At 37.3% G+C, this 21,476-nt stretch overlaps 1 protein-coding gene across 6 annotated transcripts; it reads right to left on the bottom strand.

The window, feature by feature from the left end:
* Positions 1-755: 755 nt before the first annotated feature.
* Positions 756-18,903, bottom strand: NAA20 (N-alpha-acetyltransferase 20, NatB catalytic subunit). Of its 6 annotated transcripts, none has more exons than XM_045833356.1 (8): positions 18,764-18,899; positions 17,334-17,551; positions 16,117-16,200; positions 11,159-11,183; positions 8,066-8,156; positions 7,684-7,819; positions 1,740-1,885; positions 756-1,262 (listed from the first exon to the last, which is right to left on the bottom strand). In XM_045833356.1, the coding sequence occupies exons 3-8, from the start codon at positions 16,122-16,124 to the stop codon at positions 1,177-1,179; spliced, it is 492 nt and encodes a 163-aa protein (XP_045689312.1). In that variant the 5' UTR covers positions 16,125-16,200; positions 17,334-17,551; positions 18,764-18,899; the 3' UTR covers positions 756-1,176. The 6 variants fall into 6 exon arrangements, with proteins under 6 accessions (XP_045689312.1, XP_045689313.1, XP_045689311.1 ...); XM_045833357.1 differs by having other exon boundaries at positions 17,347-17,551; XM_045833355.1 differs by lacking the exon at positions 16,117-16,200.
* Positions 18,904-21,476: the final 2,573 nt, after the last annotated feature.

Here is a 21,476-nt window from a genome sequence, read left to right as displayed (position 1 = left end):
ACATCCTTTGGCAAAGTGCAGAGTCAAGGGTGAGATGAAAACAAGTCAAAATGCTACAAGAGTGACTACTCATAGAGTCTAGCTAAAATTCTGTTTGTTGCTTGTATGTGTAAGAAAAGAAAATTAGTGATCATGTTTTCAATGCAAACTCTTTTAACACTTTCTGGGTAGTGCCATTAAGGAGATGCATAAAGGAAAAAGTTTTTCTTTCATGGTAGATTACATAAAGAATTCATTTCTTGATCATCTTTAACTCTACCAAAATAAGTTCTTTCAAAAGTAAAAGCTCTTGAATAATCATTTCTGTGGGTTTTTCTTTAGCTACTTTTTTTACTCAATATTTTCCGATTATTACAGGTGATTAAAATTACACATGAGAATATGTGATTGGCCTATGATCTAGTTACATGGCCTTCAGGAATTAGGTTCTTTTTCCCCTTTAAATAAATTTCAGCATCTTCTTATTATTTTTAAAGGCAGGATTTAAGGAAAGTATTTATGGGACAAAACAAAGAAAGAATCCAGGACTAAGAGTATGAAAACAAGTAACTGGGAAGAATTTATTCTGCATTAAGAAGGAAGCTTCAGTATGCCAGGCAGGGAGTGTCTTAAGTATGCATGTTAAAAATGGAAACAACTGTACTTTGAACATTAAAAAAATTTATATATATAAACCAAAAACTTAATGGAGGAACAATATATCCTAAATGATACTTTCTCAATCCTAATTTAGCTTTACAAACTTCCAGGAAACATTTACAGCATCAATAGTGCATTTTATTATACATCTTAAATTTAGCATTTCATATATGCTTTTTAAAGCTTCACTCAACAAGTCAGTACAAAATAAAATTATATATATATGCGCGCAGCAGTGATTCTCAGGCACAGAATTTAGGAGACTGGAGGAAGTTTTTTTTTCCCTAGCGTCTTATGAACCATGATAGTAGACTGTTTCCTTCTGACTTAGCTGCCTTTCTGACTGAATTTTATCACAGTGGACAGCTTTAGTAGGTATGATATTGCTAACTGAAAACAATGAGATTTAGAATATTTTCTTCAAATCGTTAAGACCTAAGTGAATATTTTTCTCTAACAGAGCTCTAAGATTATCCAGTGGGAATAATATTGTCCGTAAAATATCTGGAATATCAGCCTAAGAACCACTGCCCAGGGTTATTCAATGTCTTCTGGCCTCACAGGATGAGGTAGTGGTATGATGGATTTCTTCTCAGTGTCCCTGGAAAGTGCTTTCCTCATATCTGTTAGGAAGCAAAGTTTAATGTAAGTACTATAATTTCAAACTATTTTATATCAAATTTAAAGTATACAGGCAAGTTTCCCATAAGAGGTTTTGTCCCCTACCCCAACTTTCACTAGATTCTAAGAGAAATAAATGTCTTTATATAATCACAAGTAACCAGATACTAACCAAACCCTAACTGGGATTCAGCTTTTAATACAAATGTTCTCTTGACAGAATCTTAGTAAAAGAACATGCCTGTAATGTAGTAAGACAATAATTGATAGTAATTAGTTATGGGTTAGCTAATATAAATTAACTAGTAATAGATCTGTTAAGGCAAAATATAGGAAATTTAAATATTATGTATCAAATTTAAAATACTATATTCCAACAAATATAATTATTTTATTATAATAATTGAATATATCAGTCTGTAGAATGAATGTAAATGTTTGGCTTCCTATTTGGGTTTCTGCCAGAGAAGGGAGCTTACCATAAGCGTCCTCGTCCGGCTCCCCGTTGCTGGCTGAGTAGTACTCTATGACCGTCCTGTATACACTGTAGCCCAACTGCTTGTACATGTTGACTGCAACTTGGTTAGATACTCTTACAAAGAGGTCAACAAAAAATCCACCTTTTCTTTAAATTTTGTTTTAAAAAAGAAAATGTTAGAGTGTGAGGAACTACAGAAAATAACAGGTACATATATTTTTTCAAACCATAGCTAATTTTACTTTGTTTACTCCTCATAAAATGGTAGTAATAGGATCCTGCAGCTGATTACAAAGTAAATCAATCTTTTTAATATTGCTGAGATCTTACAACAATTATTTCACTGTATAAAAAGACGACTTTGTTTGCATGCTAATATTCAAAACCTACAATACATATTTTCTTAAACTATAAACTTTTCAAAAAGGGTTTTTTTACCACAACTCTGCTAACTGGCTTAAAAAATTGCTGTGTATTTTGTCATAGTAATTGATATGCTCATTTTACCAAATGAGTCATAGAATACTTCTACTCATGTGCACATCTTTAAAATTTTGAGGCAAGCGCCAGGGTGGCCATGCCATGGCCAAAGTGTAGCTGTAGGAAATTGGTCATAGCTCTGAAATCCTCTGGTCTCTTTGGTCAGTGACAGCCTCTCCTGTACCCAGAGGTCTCCATGTCCTGACTCTTGTAATCATTAGCTATTTACTTTTTGCTATAGACTTGCTACCTATTATAGTTCAGTTTCTCCTGTTTATGAACTTTATATAAAGGGAAACATACTTTATTCTTTAGTGATAGACCCCTCAGTCAGTGTTATTCAAGTCAGCCTAGGTGTAGCTAGAGCTTGTTCATCTGCATTTTATTTAGGCATTTCATTATATGGATATATACTACAAATTTTCTCTGGTTCTACAGAGAAACATTTCCAGTTTTTACTCTTCCAAACTGTGCTACAATATTTTCGTTGTATCTCATAGTACAATATCTAAAGTCCATAGGAATGTTATCACTGGCTCACCGGGGTATGCACATCTTCAACTTTGTTAGATATTGTCTGTTTCTCAATCTACTTGAACCACTTTACACTCCCACAGAAGTGGTATAAGACTCCATTACCATAGTACCAACGCTTGTTGCATCAGATTTCATTTTTGAAAATCTTATGGAACAGTGCTATCTCTGGGTATTAGCATTTTGGATTACTAACAAGGCTGAATATATTTTTGCTGGACATTTAGATTTCTCGTTCTGGAGTCCTTATTGATCTCTCATATTTTTCTTTTTCTCCTTTACACTATAGTTCTATATATTCTGGATATTCAACATTGTGTAAAGGTTGTCACAAATCTTTTTTTTCCAGTTTGCATATCTTTTTCCAGTTTGTGGTTTGTCTTGTCATTATCTGTATGCATCTTTTTTTTTAATCCTCACTGAAGGACATGCTCATTGATTTTTAAAGAGAAGGGAAGGGGAAAGGAGAGAAAAACAATGATGTGAGGAACACTTGTCAGTTGCCTCTCACACGTGCCCTGACAAGGGATCAAGTCTGCAACCTAGGTATGTGCCCTGACCAGAAATTGAACCCAACCCATGACTTTTCTGTGTATGGGACGATGCTCCAACGAAGCCACACTAGCCAGGGCATCATTATCCTTATGTATTTTCTGGTGAACAAAGTCACTTCACTCCAATGAACTTAAATATATGCAACTAACTTTTACAGTTAACATTTTTTATGACTTATTTCAAAAGTTCTTTTCTATCTTGAGGTCTGTAGATACTCTCCCATATTAACTTCAAAGGGCTTTTTAATTTTGCTTTTCACATCTAGGTTTTTAACAAATCTGGGATTTGTGTATAGTAAGATAGTAATCTGGGGAAAAAATTCTCCTATATGGATATCCAACTGTGCTACCACCTTTACTGAAAAGTATATCCTTTTATCACTAATCAATAATTGCTTCCTCTGAGGTTTGTAAAAATTGTATTCCTGGATCTGTTTTTCAAATTCTGTTCCACTGCTCTAGACAACTATTCCAGACTAGACAACTAGTCTGGAATAGACAACTACTCCAGCCCTAACACACAGTCTTACTCATACAGCTAAATATCTGAAGGGACAAATCTGCCCATTTTGTTTTTCAGGAATATATTGTTTCTTCTCAGCTCTTAACCATTCCCCTGTAAGTTTCAGAAGTAACTTAGGTCCCACAAAAAAAAATACTTGGGACTTTGATTGCAATTACCTTGGCTCTGTGAACCAATTATTAGTTTACTGTATCAAGTCCTCTGTGCCAGAGCAGTAGTTCACCTCTCCATTTAGGTCATCTTCAGAGCATTTACATGTCTCTCAATTCTGTTTTATGAATTTCAGAGGTCTTGCAGCTTTTGTCAGACTTTTCCAACAACTTTGTTTAATTTTCAGTCTAAACCAGCAATTTTCAACTGGCATACCACAAGATTTTTTGAAACATGCAATACCACCTAACTATTTAATCAGGGGTACTGACCTCTCTTCTCTTAGACCGTGAAGTTAAAAAAAAAACTGACAACAGCCAACACAATAGCCACCTATTATTTTGGTCAGATCACAGAAAAATGTACTTTTTGGTTGGCCAGAAAATTTTAGTAATTAGTTTATCCATGTCATGAGATGATAAAGGTTAAAAATCGCTGGTCTAAACGTTTACTTATAGATTCTGGTGGGTTTTCTATTTGCACAATCTTATCAGTGCAAAGTAAATGTTTTTTCTCAATCCTCGTATCTTTTCCTTGGTTTACTAGTGATGTCTAGTATGTCCAGTATATTACTGAAGAGAGGCAGACTATAGATGTCATCATCTTGTCCCAGATTTTAAAAGGAAAACATTTAATGCACTCCCATCAATATTTACTACACGTTTTTTATAGATATTCTTTTTTCAGTTTAAGGAAGTTTTCACCTTCTATTTCCTGGTTTGTTAACAATTTTTAATCAAGAATAAATAATGAATTTTATCAAAGCACTTATGCATTTAATGAGATGCAGATGTAATTTCCTCCTTTAATCTGTTACACTGGTGGAATATATTTACAGATTTTATTTTTTATGTACTTACATTTTAGAGAGAGGGGAAGGGAAGAAGAAAGAAAGCAAGAAAAACATCTATGTATTAGAAACATTGATAAGTTACTTCTCCCACGCCCCACACTGGGGACCTGGCTCGAAACCCAGGCATGTGCCCTGACTGGGAATCAAACCAGCAACCTGACTTTAGGTTTGCAGGCTGGCGCTCAATCCACTGAGCCACACCAGCCAGGGCTATAGATTTTCTAACATTAAAACAACCTCCCCTTGATATATCATCCTTTTTACAAATTGCTGTATCTATTTTGCTAAGCTTTTCCTGGGATTTTTGCATCTATAATGAGATTTTCCTCAAATTTTCCTAATATTTCTTGTCATATTTTATTATCACAGTTATCCCAGCCTTAAAAAAATAAGTTGAAGAACGTTCCCTCTTTTTGTTTGTCTAAAACTGAACTTATAGTCATTATTTCTTAAACAGAATAAAGTTTTTCCAGAAAAGCCATACTTTGTGGGAAGATTTTTGGCTACTGATTGAAATTTTTTAAGTCAGGGGTCAGGTCATTATTTTTGTACTGCTCTCAAGCTAAGAACACTTTTTACAATTTTGAAGGGTTTAAAAAATATATATGTAATAGAGACCTCCGATGGCCTGCAAAGCCTAAACATTTACTATCTGGCCCAAAAAAAGTTTGTTGACCCCTGTTCTATACCCTTAAATCAATTTCTGTCTGACTGTCCATTAGTAGGACGCATGTTCAAAACTCCCATTATGATTATGATTGTCTATTTCTCCACATAGTTTTGCAAAGTGTTGCATTTCTACTTTGAATCCTTGTCACTTGTTACATAAAATTTGTTACATCTTCCTGATGGATTAAATCTTTTATCAATATGCAGTGACTCTCTTTATGCCAGTAATTACTGAACTATACTGTTACTATTGTTCATTTAAGTATACCAACTGTCTTTTGATCAGAATTTGCATAATTTAAAAAATTTCTCTTACTTTTGATCTTTCTATATCTTTAATATTTACGTGTTTCCTGTAGAGTTCTGATGGTATCTTTTTTTTTGTTTTACTTCCTTTTTAATTCAATTTTATTTCATAACACCACGAGATCTTAATAAACTGTGAATGAACAATACGTTATTGCTGACTACAGGTATAATGTGTACAGCTGACTCTAGAGCTTATTCATCTTACTTAACTGAAACTATGCTGATTAGTAACTCCCCACTTACCCCAACCCCAGCCCTTGGCCACCACCATTCCATTCTTTGATTTTATGAATTTAATTATTTTATATATCTCATATAAATGGAATCATGCAGTATTGGTCTTGCTGTGAGTGGCTTATTTCATTTAGCATAATGTCCTCAAGTCTTTGACTTTTAATTGGAGTCATTAGTCTATTAACATTTACTGTTATTTCAAAAAATATTTGGATTCACAACTACCATCTTATTTCATGCTTTTTATTTGTTTTGTCAATTTAATTTCCTTTTTGTCTCCTCTTCTGATTTCTGTCATGCTAGTTTTCTCTCTACTTCATTTAGAAGTTATATACTGTTTCTATTTTAATGTATACATTTAAAAATACCTGTATATGTGCATGTATATATGGATGGATGGATATAGGTATACATACATACCCATACAAATAAAGATCACTTAAATCTCAGGTATTCTTAAGAACTAGAGTCAATTTCTTTCTCAGCTAACACTATTTCCTCTTTTCTCTAAATGAGTTCAAGTTTCTCTTGCCACCAACTTGGCTGAGAGAATTTTCAAGCCATTGTTACGTCTTTAAAACTCATCTTCCTTAAGTCTTAAGTATAAAACCTCACAAGTGCTTCTCAGCAGCTATGCCCTTTCCTACATACTTCTAGGCATTTACAGTGCAGGAAAAAATGGCAGCTTGATAACTGGTTAAACTTATACACAAATCTCTTATCTCTTCTAGAATAGGCTGGCAGGGGAATCCTCTTTTCATTTTACTGTATTACTTTTACCTGGCATAATGAGGATGTTTAATATATACAAGAGGTCTTTTTTAAAAAGCCTTAATGTTGGCAGTTTCCAAAACTGCTCCAAGGTGCCCAAAATTCAGAGGTGCTGTAGGATATTTCAATTGTTCAAGGAAAACACAAACCTTACATATCAGACACTAGCAAGCTACTAGTTTTTGATGTAGTTCAAAAATGTGGCAATACATGTTACATTCCCTTTGAAGACAGTATCTTTATAAAGCCAGGTTTGGGGCAGTTCCTACATAAAAATCAAGGTGAAACAGGAATGTAGGTGATCGTGTCCATCTGTTTCCAAGGTTTGAGACGTCATACAATACCTAACATGTGCATCAATCGATAACCACAATTATTTAACAATGAAATAAAAAAAATTTTCAGTCTGTTTTTATTTGTCTAAATAGCTATTTGGTTGTTAGGCTATAAATACTAAGTTGTTAGGACATTATTGCTTAAGACTAAACTGTTAACTTTTGGCCAAGAGGCACTGTGAAAAAATTAAGATGCCAAGGACAATGTTAACAGAGAATTTGGGAATATCGACCATAGTGTCAAGAACACTAAAAGAAACCCTAAGGGCTAGTCTTTCATTCCACCAATTACCCAGCTTATAGGTCACTTATTTTGCCTTAATTTTCCTCAACGGCAAAATAGAGACAATGAGACCATTCTGAATATGTGACAGAATTATTGTAAGGACTACTGGAGGCTAAAAATGAAATTCCTGTGAACTGTAGTACATAGTATTTATTCAGCCTGAAGGGAAAAAAAGTCTTATAAATATTCACAAAAAGAAAAAGCAAGTGGTCAGAGTCCATATATTATTAGAAAAGCGGGGTCTCACCTTTCTGAAATCTCTTCTAGTAACTCCATAAGTTTAGCAGCCAAACCAAGGCGTCGAAATTCTGGAGCAACAGACAGAGCTGTGACATGTCCATGCCATTCTTCCCTAGCAACTGAGCCTTCTGCTTTACCCATAACTGTCAACAAAGATTGCATTCATTAATAAACACATGGGTTTACACATTAATATAGAATTACTGTTTGGTAGGTACACTTTAATTTATAGAAGGAATCAGTGAGTTGTCTAATGGTTGAAAAGGAAATAAAATTACAGACATCATGATCATACTTTCAATTCTTTATCAGTTTAAATAAATTAGCTGAAAACTATATTAAAATCTTAACTACCTATCCAAAAAAAGTACTAGTGGTATTATACTCACTATAACCCATTAACTCTCCACCAGGTGCCTCTGCAACGATGAAATACTCTGGCCAATGGGCAAGGTACTGTAAGTAAAATGGAATCCCATACTAGAGTCTTGTTAAGGAGTGTGCAAAGCAATGGACAGTAACAATTTCATCCCTTCATAAAAGGGATATTTTAAATAAAGTTCCCTTTAAAAAGTATACTGTTACTTTATCCCTAGCCCTATATATATGATTTCTGTAGTCATATCATTATGTGAAATACTTAGGTTAGCGCTAATTTTTAACAGTGACCTGAACATAAAATGTCAAATGTGAATGGAGACCACAGTATCTAACAGAAAGCAGAGAACCAGGACTCCAAAGTTCTGTAATCAGTCTCCCTACTGATCAGTCTCCACACTGTAGACTAAAAGTCAGCATAGCACTTATCCTCGCCTGATACTCATTTGTTTACCAGCCGTCTCCCCTTAGAATATGAGTAATGTTCTCTGTATCCCTGGAACTTGCCACATAGATGCTCAATGTTTATTTTTCCATATTTGTAGGAAAATTAGACTGGTTTAACTTCTACTTTAACTTCAGCTATGAGACTGTGAAAGTAACTTTAAAACTAAGTACTTCCTAGTCATCTTTTATTTGGTAAATTATGAACTGGTATAATTTATACAATTCATGTATACTGACTATGGCAAAGTTGTACATATTTCTCTATTTTGGATGAGAAATTTTTCTTCTATGATGAATTACTTATCTTGGAAACAAAAATACTTCTAAGTACACTAAGTACTTCCAGAGGCAACTTAACAATTACCCAGTTTTCCCTTCCACTGATTCAGATTTTCCACTTCTAATATTGCAAAGAAAAGCTCACTTAAGAGTGAATGCCTGAATAATTTGTTCATTACTTAACTCTTCAACCCTGTTGTCCTTACTGATATGTACTCATTCCTGTTTCTTCTTAGTGTAAGTTTGCTGATCCAGTTCTATGAAGGGAACATCATCAATTGTACATTTTTATTTAAAAGTTCCTGGAAGGCCTGTTCAGTAAATTCTTCCAACACTCCTCTGAAGGACAACTTTTATTTTCAGTACTCTTCAAACATAACTCCTAAAATAACAGGCCACCATCTTCCTGCCTGCAGCCTGAAAACACACCTTAACTGTCTCTCCTCCAGCTAATGGAGGAGACCCAGAAGCTCATTCATCAACCACCAAGATCTGGTAGGTTACTTTCAAATATGGCTTTACCTAGATTATGAGACTTTTACTCTAAGTTTTACAGGTAACTGGATATACACCATATAAATTGATTTGCATCCTAATATTTTCCCTTATTATGCAGTGAAAATTGAATCTTTCGGAATTCTTTTCCTTTTTTTGAAATGTGGATAGGTCTTTAATAGGCCATAGTTTTAAAAACACAAATGAAAACTTGGGAGATTTTTTTCCTTTTCCCACTCAACTGTATTTATATGTAGCCCTGTAGTCTCTATCTACAGTTAATTTTTACTACTGTATAGTATTCCATTATGTGAAAAGACTATTTAAATATACTATCCCTTGACAGTGGACATCTGGGTTGTTTCTACTTTCTCAAAAACTTTTAAAAATCATTTATGAATACAAAATAGTTTATTTAGTCATTTCCTTATTGTTGTGTATGTTACTCCAAATTTTTAATATCATAATTCTGCAATAAATATTGTGCAGAATAACTGCAAAAACAATTAATCCATAACTAAGGGGTTAAAAAACATTTTCTGTAAAGGGCCAAACAGTAAATATTCTAGGCTGTGTGGTCCATATCTGTCGTCTCTGTTGCAACTACTCAACCTGGAAAAGGCATGGACAAAAGCCACAGATAATAGTAAGTTATTCAGTATAGCTGTGTCCCAATAAAACTTTATTAACAAAACAGTGGGCCAACTTGATTCACGCACCTTAGTTTGTCAAGCCCTGACATAACTGCCTCTGTGGCTTATTATTTTCCACTTCTAGGAAATGGAATTACTAAGAACTGCATTGCCAAAGTGCCTTCCAGAAAACCATTGCAGTTTCTATCTTTACTCGCAATTTGTGAGAATATTCCTGTAACCTCACCCTCATCAGCATTGAGTTTTATCATTTTTTTTTTAATTCTTGATAATTTGACTGGTAAAACATCACATCTCATTTAGCTTTCAATTTGCATGTCTTTTGACTGGTGAAACTAAACTCCTAGTATGTTCACTAGTCTCTTATATCCCTCTTTTATTAAATTACCCGTTAATATCACCGCCCTATCCTACAATGGATATGGATAATCCAGAAATCCAACTCTGTATTTTAAGCCACTGGGGGGGGGGTTGCCTATTAGCATAACATAACCCAAAGTACTCTAACTTCACACCTTTGCCCATTTTTCTATTGGGGAATATGATACATACTGCTAATTGTTACCCCAAATCCTCTCTTTACTATGGTAACAAGCCCCAACTTAAAGCTAGGCACATTCTGGGGCTTTTAAGTAAGTGTAGCATGATGTAGGCACTGGTCAATGAGATACAGAAGGGTTGCGCAGTACTTCCCAAACATACCACTAAAAGGAAAGGACACTCTCCACTTCTTGTCTGTTGATTCTCGTGACAGAAACATGGATGTGATACCATTTGTTCTGGCAGCCATGGGATAAGAAGGCCAAAGTCACCCTGGGAATAGCAGAGTGTTTCAAGTGCAGGACCAGATCACTGGTGACTACATGGAACCACAGCCTGCCCTGCATTGCTCATCATTTCCAGACTTCTCTCACAACAGAAAGAAATAACCCATCTTGCTGAACTCACTACTTTCTGTTGTGTACAGCCATACTTATTACAGAGAGGGAAGCTGGGCAGGGAAGCTAGCAGTTTTGTTATAGACTTATGAGATCATTTTATTAGCAGCTTGTCAGGCAGGTTTAAGACAACTCTTGTTCCCAGTTGTTGTAAATTGCTTTTAATGTTGCTTATGATGCTTACTTACCTACAAGTTTTAAAGTTTTTCAGTACTTGTCTATTTTTCCCCTTTGTTTCTCTATTTTCCTCACTGTCAGTAAGCCTTCACTTAACATTTTAAAAAAAGGATACAGTTTCTGTAAGTGGATCCAGGTTACTGAAAGAAATGAGAATTATCAGTGGTAAGCAGTATTTATAAAACTAGTTTAATAGTTTAAGCCCATTAAAAATAAAAAAAATAATATGCACAAGGAAATTAACACAAACTAAAACCATTTTAAAACCAACTTTAAGGCTAAGAAAGATGGTTTAAATTACCTAATTGCAAAATGATAGTTGCAAAATTTTTTTACTGTGGAGAGAACTTTCAAGATCTACTCTCTTGGCAACTTTCAAATATGCAATACTATTATTAATTATACTCACCGTACTACCCACTACATGCCTGTGACTTACTTATTTTATAGCTGAAAGTTTCATACCTTTTAATCCCCTTCACTCATTTTGCATGAATAACTTTTTAAAAAATTTGTATGCAACCATAAAAGACCCCAAAGAGCCAAAGTAATCCTGAGAAAAATTAACAAAACTGGAGGTATCATACTCCCTGCAAACTACACTACAAAACTACAGTAATCAAAATAGTATGTATGATATTGGCAGAAAAACAAGACACACAGACCAGAACTGAGAGCCCAGAAATAAACACACGCATATACAGGCAACTAATTTTTGATAAAAGAGCCAAGAATATACAATGGAAAAAGGTAATGGTACTGGGAAAACTAAAGAGCCATATGCATAAGGATGAATTACACCGTACACAAAATTAACTCAAAATGGACTAAAGATTTGAATATGAGACCTAAATAAAATACACTGACAAAAACATAGACAGTACATTTATAGACAATGGTCACAGAAGTGTTTTTTGTGAATTTGATCTCAAATGCAAGTAAAACAAAGGAAAAATAAATTAATGGGACTACATCAAACTAAAAACTCCCACAAAGCAAAAGAAACCATCAACAAAACAAAAAAGTAACCAAGCAAATGGGGACAGATATAAAGAACTAATAAAACTCCACAAAAAAAATTCAATTAAAAATGGGCAGAGGACCTGAATAGACACTTTTCCAAAGACGACATGATAGTCAACAGACATATAACATCACTAGTTATTAGGGAAATGCAAAATAAAAGCACAATGAAAAGAATGGCTATTATCAAAAAGAGAAGAAATTCGTGTTGGAGAGGACATGAAGAAACCTTCGTACACTGTAGATGCAAATGTAAATTAAATTAGTACAGCTACTATAGAAAACAAAAAAAATCGTCAAAAAAATTAAGAATAGAACTACCATGCCCTGGTTGGCGTAGCTCAGTGGATTGAGCTCGGGCTGGGAACCAAAGTGTCCCAGGTTCAATTCCCAGCTAGGGTACATTCCTGGGTTGCAGGCCATAACCCCCAGCAACCACACATTGATGTTTCTCTCCCTCTCTCTTCCTCTCTCCCTCCCTCCCTCCCTCTCTCTCTCTCTCTCTCTCTCCCCCCTCCCTCCTCTCCCTCCCTCTCTCTCTCTCTCTCTCCCCTCCCTTCCCTCCCTAAAAATAAATAAATAAAATCTTTAAAAAAAAAAAGAATAGAACTACCATATGATCCAGCAATCCTCTTCTGTGTACTTACCCAAAAATGCTTATATGTAAAGATGTATGTGCCCCTATTTTCACTGCATTACTTATAATAACTAAGATATGGAAACAACCCAAGTGTCCACTGATAGATGATTGGACAAAGATAATGTAGTATGTATATAAAATGCAATACTCCTCAGCTTTAAGAAATGAAATATGGCCTTTGTGACAACACAGATGAATCTTGAGAGTATTATCCTAAGTGAAATGAGTCAGATGGTGAGTGGGGTGGCAGAAGGGCAAAGTGGGTAAAGGGAGTCAAATATATACAAAAAGGAATCTAGATGTCAGGTGGGGAGCATGTAATAGAATACACAGATGTCTAATGCTGTACACCTATATATATATATATATATATATTTATTTATTTATTTATTTATTTATTTACTGTTATTAACCAGTGTTACCCCAAATAATTTATTTTTTTAAAATAAAATCAAGTTAAAATGATCAAGGCTACTGTTAGGTAGAAAAGAGGTCTTTCAGGTTGTAGAGACAGGCATGACCAGTCCTTCTTCTGGTAGGAGGGTGAATAAAAACAGTGCCCACTTTGATTTTGCTGCTGTGTAAAAAGACCCTTGTTATAAATATGAATATTGCTTAAGGGAAAGGAAGATCAACACTAAGTCCCTGTGATTGGCTAACACTGTGCTCAGCACTTTCTCTGAAAGATTAACAATTAACTTTTTAATTAAAAATAAGCAATTAAGGGACTTCCAGCAATGATAGAGGTGAAGGTGATACACTTTGCCTCCAAGCACAACCAAAAGAAGGAAGACAACAAACTTAAAAACAAAAAACAACCAGATCTGACAGAAAATCGAACTGTATGGAAGTCTGACAACTAAAGAGTTAAGGAGGAAACATTCATTCAGACAGGTAGGAGGGGCTGAGACAGGTAGCCAGGAGGGAAAGGACATGCAGCATGTGGCAGCTGTAGGACTAGGGCAGGCAAGGTGGACCAGGAAGTCCTACATTTGCATGAGAATAAACTAGGAGGAACACCTGGGGAGCAAGACAGACCACCCAACCCAGGGCTCCAGGTGGGGAAATAAAGCCTCAAAATCTCTGGCTGTAAAAACCTATGAGGGCTGCAGTGAAGGGAAAAACTCCCAGCCTCACAGGAGAGTTCACTGGAGAGATCCACAGGGTCCTACAAAATACACAAACCCACCCACCCAGGAATCAGCACCAGAAGGGCCCAATTTGCTTCTGGGTAGCAGGGGAAAGCCAGCCTAGAGCTGAACAAGTGGCATTGTTCCCTCTCTGACACCTCCCCAACCTACAGCACCACAACACAGCAATGTGGGTTGCCCTGCCCTGGTGAAAATCTAAGGCCCCACACTCTACAATGTAACAGGTACACTGAGACAAAGAAATATGGCCCAAATGAAAGAACAGATCAAAGCTCTAAAAAGAGAACTAAGCAATGAAGAGATAGCCAACCTATCAGATGAACAGGTCAAAACACTGGTCATCAGATGCTCACAGAAATGGTTGAGTATGGTCACAAAATAGAGGAAGAAGTAAAGACTGTGAAAAATGAAGTAAAGGAAAATATACAAGGAACCAACAGTGATGGGAAGGAAACCAGGACTGAAATCAATCATTTGGACCAGAAGGAAAAAATAACATTCAACCAGAACAGAATGAAGAAACAAGAATTCAAAAAAAGGAGAGAGTTAGGAAACTCCAGGACAACTTTAAAAGTTTCAACATTCTAATCATAGGGGTGCCAGGAGGAGAAAAGGAAGAGCAAGAAACTGAAAACTTATTTGAAATAATAATGAAGGAGAACTTCCCCAATCTGGCAAAGGAAATAGACTTCCTGGAAGTCCAGGAAGCTCAGAGAGTCCCAAAGAGGTTGGACCCAAGGAAGCACACACCAAGGCACATCATAATTACATTACTCAAAATTAAAGATAGAGAATCTGAAAAGCAGCAAGAGAAAAGGAGACAGTTACCAAGATTACTCTATCCAGCAAAGCTATCATTTAGAATGGAAGGGCAGATAAAGTACTTCCCAGGTAAGGTCAAGTTCAAGGAGTTCATCATCACCAAGCCCTTATTATATGAAATGTTAAAGGGACTTATCTAAAAAAAAGAAGATGATCAAAAGCATGAACAGTAAAATGACAACAAACTCACAACTATCAACAACTGAACCTAGAAAGAAAAAAAAGTACAGAAAACAAACAAACTAAGCCAACAACTAAAACAGGAACAGAATCACAGAAATGGAGATTGTGTGGAGGGTTATCAGTGGGGAGGGGTGAGAATGGGGGAAAGGTACAAGGAATAAGAAGAATAAATAGTATTAGGTAAAAAATAGACAGGGGGATATTAAGAATAGTATAGGAAATGGAGAAGTCTAAGAACTTATATGTATGATCCAGGGACATGAACTAAGGGTGGAGGGTGGCGTGGAGAATGCTGGTAGGAGGGGACTGCAGTGTAGAGGGGAATAAAAATGGGGAGAAAAAAATTGATAATTATAATAGCATAATCAATAAAATACACTTTAAAAAAATAAGCAATCAGAAGACAGGCATTTATTATCAATGCTTACCCAATAGAATTAGTGATCAAAGTACTAGAGCAACAATTTAAATTTTTTCTAAAAATTTTATTTATTTGTATTTTTAGAGAAGGGGAGGGAGGAAGAAAAAGGGAGAGAAACATCAATTTGTGGTCACCTCTCATATACCCCCTACTGGGTACCCGGCCTGCAACCCAGGCATGTGCCCTAGAATGAAAATCAAACCGGTGACCCTTTGCTTTACAGTCCAATGCTCAATCCACTGAGCCACACCAGCCAAGGCTAGAGTATTACTTGTTTTTAAAGCCTTATTTTAATTTTTCTCTACAAAACTGCCAATATTATTAACAAAGAACTGTAAAGTAGAAGTGATGTTCAGCTGTGGTGTGTTACCTAAATGAACAATGTGAAGGTAAGTACAATCACCAAACTTTAGGGATTAGGATGGTGTTGCTCTGGCGGCATCCATACTTATAATCTTCATATATAATTATATTGCCAAAGACAAATTATCTCACCACATATTATAAACACCACATATCATAAAGTTGCATGATGTATTTTTTTAAGAAAACACTTTATTTTAAAAAATTTAGTGACATGAGTGGCACTGTGTTAACAATTTTACAGATCTTTTTAATGTCTGGCTTAGTAGAAGACAGCTGGATTCTCAGGTCTGTCTATTATACTTGCTGCTGCAAGATTACACATCTGGAAAACTCCACTATGTGAGAGAATGAGAGTGGAAAAGGCAAAAAATCACCTTAGCATTATCATGAAAATAGCTCTGACATCACGTCGCAGAGCCCCAAAACGATCATGAGGGGTCCCAGTGCACACCTGGAGAATCACTTACTCTAACATGTTCTCTCTTGTTGCCTCAACTGTCCAACAGGCCACCCCCCTTCTTGACTTCTATTTTCTTCTTGACAGCTGTTTTCTATTTCACAAAGAAAATACAACAGTAAGAAGAAAGCCTCACCGAGTTCCCATCACCAAACCGAGCTAACTATAAGCTTCTGCAATCTTACTCTACTTGTTCTCCTGTAAATATGCCTGGAGTTCTGATAAACAGATCCCACCACCTCTACTACTTAGGACCCTCCTCCTGCAATTCTCTACTCCCTTCTGGAAGAAATGTACAAATATACTTTACAATTAGCCATCAACAGTTCTTGACATAGTCCCCCGCTCCCTCCACCTGAAATACTTGCAACACCTCAGCTTCCAAGACCCTACCATCAGGTTTTCCTCCCATCTCACTGGGCCAGTACATCTTTAATACTTGATTGATGCCCCAGGGCACCATCTCCGAGTCTCTTTGTACTATGTTCACTCATTCCATCAATCATGTCACTAACCTCCATGTTTCAATACCAGAATGTTAGCACCAAATTTCTATCTTTAGCCCAAAACTAAACTTGAGACCTCTATGCCCAGATACCTACCTGAATTCTACACCTGGGTTTCTCGGTGCACGTGCCAAAGAATCCAAAGTCCTATGATGGCCTCTCCAAGATCTAGCCCTTTGACTGTGATCTCATCACCTCACACCCACACTCACTCTGCTCCAGCCACACTGATTTTCTCCTTTTGTTCTCCAGTATGGCTCCATAAATAGGTACACAAATAATTTTCCAAGAATAAAAACATTTGTTAAATTAATTCTAATGTTTCTACATCCACTGCTTCGTTCCATTCTGGCTGCAACACCCTACTCCCACAATTCTGAGTTCTCTATAGAAATGCCCTAATCAATGTGAGAATTAGGAGAAAATGGGGAGGAAGAGGAGTTCCTCTACTGGTGTACTCCGAAGAGGTCTTGTTAAGTTGAATGATTCTTTGAAATCAAATGTTTTATTGTACATATTCATGTTTATTTTCATTCTCTCTATTCATTTTCACGTAAAATAGTGTTGTCCCTTCCCAGATCTTCAGTTAAAACTGATTCTCCAAGAGGCTTTGCCTTTTCTATTCTTGAAGCTTCAAAGCACACTGTCATCTCCCAAGCCAGCACCTCCCAAGCTCAAGCCTTATCTCTGGGCCATTGCCAAGACCTCCTAAATGGCTTACCTGCCTGGCATACCTTCTCTGATCTCCTTCTATTCCACACAGTTCTTTGTAGAAGAGTAGGGCTTCAGAGCAATGGTTCTCAAACAGCTGAGAATTTGCATTTCCAAAATGTTCTCCAATGGTCAGGGACCACTCTTTAAGAACCACCGGTCTAGTGCCAATCTCCTTGGAATAGACTCCTGGTTTGGCCCACTCCACGGCAAGGCTCCAACTAACACCTGGAACAGTTCATTTCAGCTCTCAGTACCTTAATTTGCTCATACACAAAATAGGGATAATGAGACTACCTACTCAAGAGAATTGAGGATTAAATGGGTTATTACAGTGCCAACGCTGGGATCAGCTACAGCCCAACACAAATTAACTATGCTGCTTCAACTGAGAGGTGACCAAAAAGAAAAAAAAAAGACCTCTTCCAACAGAATCAAGTACAAACCCCTCAACAATGGAGCAAAAGTCATTTCAACATTTTCTTTCTGGCTATTCAGTTACAGAAACCCACCACTACAGACACGCTCATCTCCCAGCACTCTAGCCACACCTCAAGCTTTCTCACCCCTCTCCTTCTCCAGAACTTCCTTTCTCGTCATTATCAACATTTTGTCCATCCTTCAAAAGCTGATGTGGGATTGGTCGGTGGGTAGATGCATGGGTTTTGATGAAGACAACGTATCAAAATGTTAATTGTAGAATTCGGCTAATGCGTCTGTCTAGATAGGTGTTCATGGTAAAATTGTCAACTCTTTAAATGTCCATACATTGTCATAACAAAAACCTTTCATTAAAAAATGGTACCTGCAAGTCACATTTCCAGACAACTCGGATTGAAAGAAACTACAACAAATGGGCCTCCAACAGCATGTAACCCCACCCTGACTGTGCAGACAAAAAGCTGTCTAGGCTGAGATCGCCGCTGCAGCAACAAGAGGTATAAAACCAAACTCTGACTTCCAAAGGAATCGCTGCGCGAATGCCAAGACGAAGTATCGTTTCACTCACAAGTTAACCGTTACCACCAGAGAGGCTGCAACAAACACCTATTACCTACTGACCTCGCAACGACCTCCGCGGCCCCTTTGGGGTGTCCGCAGGAAGAAGAGGAATCCCAGTCACTAGCTCGTACGCAGCAGAGCCGGGCGCCAGGTTGCGGGCTCAGGGCCCGCCCCTACCTCCGACCACCCCAGTGCTGCTTAATAATCACGGGAGAGACAGGTCGCGCACTGCCCCAGCGTCGACGAGCGCTGAGGAATGAAGTTTGGACGCCTCCGCCAAGGTCAGTCGGACAGTCCGTGCGTCCGCCCCTTCCCCAGCCTCTGACCCAGGAGCACCCAGGCAGCCACCACTGGCGGAGGGCGTAGCTGATTCCTCTAACCCCGGCCCGGGTGAGGGCGAGCCTCCACCAGTATTCGTCCCATGCGCATCTCACTCACATGTTGTTGAAGCGGAACAGGTCGTCGCACGTGAAAGCCCGAAGGGTGGTCATTACGCTGCCGCCCCCAAATCTGATCGCCGCGGTTTCCACTGCTCCTCCGGAAGTCACCCAGAGAGAGGTCGCGGAGGCTCTCGGCGGCCAACTTCTTCCGGGTCACCAGTTGCTCGGCAACCACGCAGCGACACAGCTCCCCCTAGCGGCAAGTCAGGAATTGCTAGACCACCTTTGTAAGATCGAGAAGGCTCTTCTGTCTCATAACCTGGAAACCCCTGCGCGCGGTTGACTGGAAAAAGTAGGTGATGCGATCACCACCTACAAAGGAGACACAAAGCTGCTGAAATTAAGAAATCAAAGCAGAAAAGCGAGATTCAAGATCACTTATGTGCCACTTGGCAAATGAGGAAGGAAGTGGAGAGAAATGGGATGAATCATGGTCCAGAGAGTCCTGTCCCAATGATTAGAACCAATATGAGATCTCAAATTATCTAATATGTTTTTTAAAGGAAAGATGAAATTAATTTTAATAATATACTTTATTTTACCCAGTATATCCAAAATATTATCATTTCACATATAATCAATACAAAAACTATTAATGGAATATTTTACTTTTTTTCTTGTGTTTTAAATCGTGTGTATTTTACGTTTGCAATATATTTCAATCTGAGTCATCAGAAATACTTGTTTTGTATTTAGCTTTCATAAAATTTAAGGATAAAATGTATGGTTAAAAAATAGATTTGCATACCCAAACAGTTTCAATCATGCTGTTTTCAAATAACCGACTGCAACATCAGTTTTCAAGTTTAGATTAAAGTGAAAAATTTCATTCAGTGGCCCTAAGCACATTTCCAGTATTCAGTAGCCCCATGGGTAGTAGTGACCATCATGTTGAATAACCCAGGTCCAGCGGCTAAGAAATGAGCATGTTCTACCCATTCTTGGAAGTTCTTTCTCCTCACCCCCTTTCCATGCAACTACCAAGGTGATTTTGTGAGGCCAGTGGCACAAGTCAAACCAACTCAAAGGACTCAAGAAAAAAATCTAAATTCTGTGGCCCTCAAGCATCTAACTGCCCTGGGGCCCAAGTTGCTACGTAGGAATCACCTCAGCAGCCCCCTGCCAAGAAAGACATGTGGCTCAGGCACAGGAGGAGAGTGACCAGATAGTTGAGGAAGTAAGTAGGCCCATATGAAGGATCGTTCAAGATCCAAGATCAGCTCCAGAGATTGTTTCCAAAACTTCAACAATATAGGCATATGAGTGTAAACACATGTGTAAAAGTCCCTGGGACTTACAAACACATATCCACAGGTACTACAAATGCACCAGGAGGGTGAAATGTGACATCATGAGCTCAGCTTCCTCCTGCCAGGTGTTTAAACTGGGAGAAATTTTAGAGGCAATTTCATTTCAGGAAAGCCTAATGTGCCACAATAAATGAATGTTAAAGGATAATTTTTTAGAAAAGGTAAAATTATTATTTTCATGTAAATATAAAATGAACATTTGTCAAAGATTTTAGCTCTTTAATCAATGAAAGGACCAGTAAAATGTTATAGCTTGTTTAAATGAGAATTTAAAATGCACAAGGCAATCAGAATTGTTTAAATGTACTTGGAAAGAACAAAATAAACTACAAACAAAATATAACCATAGGCATGGAAATGTGGATCAGACTAACAAAGACCAAAAGGGAGCGGGGAGTGCGATAATGATAGAAAGGAGGGGAAGACACTAAAGAACATGTATGAATGACCCACATATAGAAGACCATTCTGCATGGTGTGGGCCAGCTCCCACTCGGAGATGCACAGGACCCACGCCCACAGATAGGTTCTCCCGTGGGGAATCAGGCCTGCATTGTACCTAGATTGCTATGAGACTTGCTTTTACTAAAATTCCCTCACCCTGAATTGAGACAGCAAGTGTTTACTGTAACTTCCTAAAATCCGGGCTAAAACTCCCCAGTATGGAGTGTAACTGGTTCAACCACTTTTCTCTTTGCATTTGCAAATATCCCTCTTCTGTGATGTGATTAGCAGTATCATCTCCTTTGTTTTCTGTAAAAGGTAACCACCTAAAGCCAATCTGGGCATAGTACATGAGGACCATCATGTAATGTGCCCAGAAAAAGAAATAAAGGCTGGTCAAGGCAAGGGCACAGGTTTTTTCTCCTCTTGAGAGAAAAGCCGTATCGTCCCTTTTCCTCCACAGGACTCAGTAATCCGTGTGAATTTCATATCTCATCCACAATGTGGCGGACCCCACGAGCCGCGGTTTGCATCACCCACAGACATGGATAGCAGTGTGGGAATTGACTGTAGGAGTGGGTGGTGGGATGGTGGAGGAAGACAAAGGAGGAAAAATTGGGACAACTGTAATAGAATAACAATAAAAATAATTAAAAAATAAGACAGAACAAATAAAAGAATTGCATAGTTAAGTGTCATTCATTGTTTTCCTATCTTTTTATCTCATGAAATGAACTACTCATGACAAGCTATTTTTTATTGTTCAAAATTATAATTATGTATACACATAAATATAGAATCTCTTGTGAAATAAAAGAAAGAAAAAGAGTGTAAAGCTTGTAAATACCTACAGTTCAGTGATCTGTTGAATCTCCCAGACACACATGAAACATATTTCTATGGACAAGAATCATTTTCATTACTATCAATTTCTGCAGCTTATAGATTTGTAAAATA

Source organism: Phyllostomus hastatus, unplaced genomic scaffold (assembly GCF_019186645.2).
Source record: "Phyllostomus hastatus isolate PE091 unplaced genomic scaffold, TTU_PhHast_1.1 phas_contig_17, whole genome shotgun sequence".
Lineage (NCBI taxonomy): Eukaryota > Metazoa > Chordata > Mammalia > Chiroptera > Phyllostomidae > Phyllostomus > Phyllostomus hastatus.
This window is presented reverse-complemented; position numbering and strand designations above follow the sequence as displayed.

Coding starts and splice junctions, on each gene's coding strand:
- NAA20 (XM_045833354.1), bottom strand. CDS start 18,816: ATGACCACCCTTCGGGCTTTCACGTGCGACGACCTGTTCCGCTTCAAC. Junction 11,184..18,763: donor CTGTTCCGCTTCAACAACAT/GTGAGTGAGATG, acceptor CATTTCTTTCAG/TAACCTGGATCCACTTACAG. Junction 1,886..7,683: donor CTAGAAGAGATTTCAGAAAG/GTGAGACCCCGC, acceptor CAAAATTTAAAG/AAAAGGTGGATTTTTTGTTG.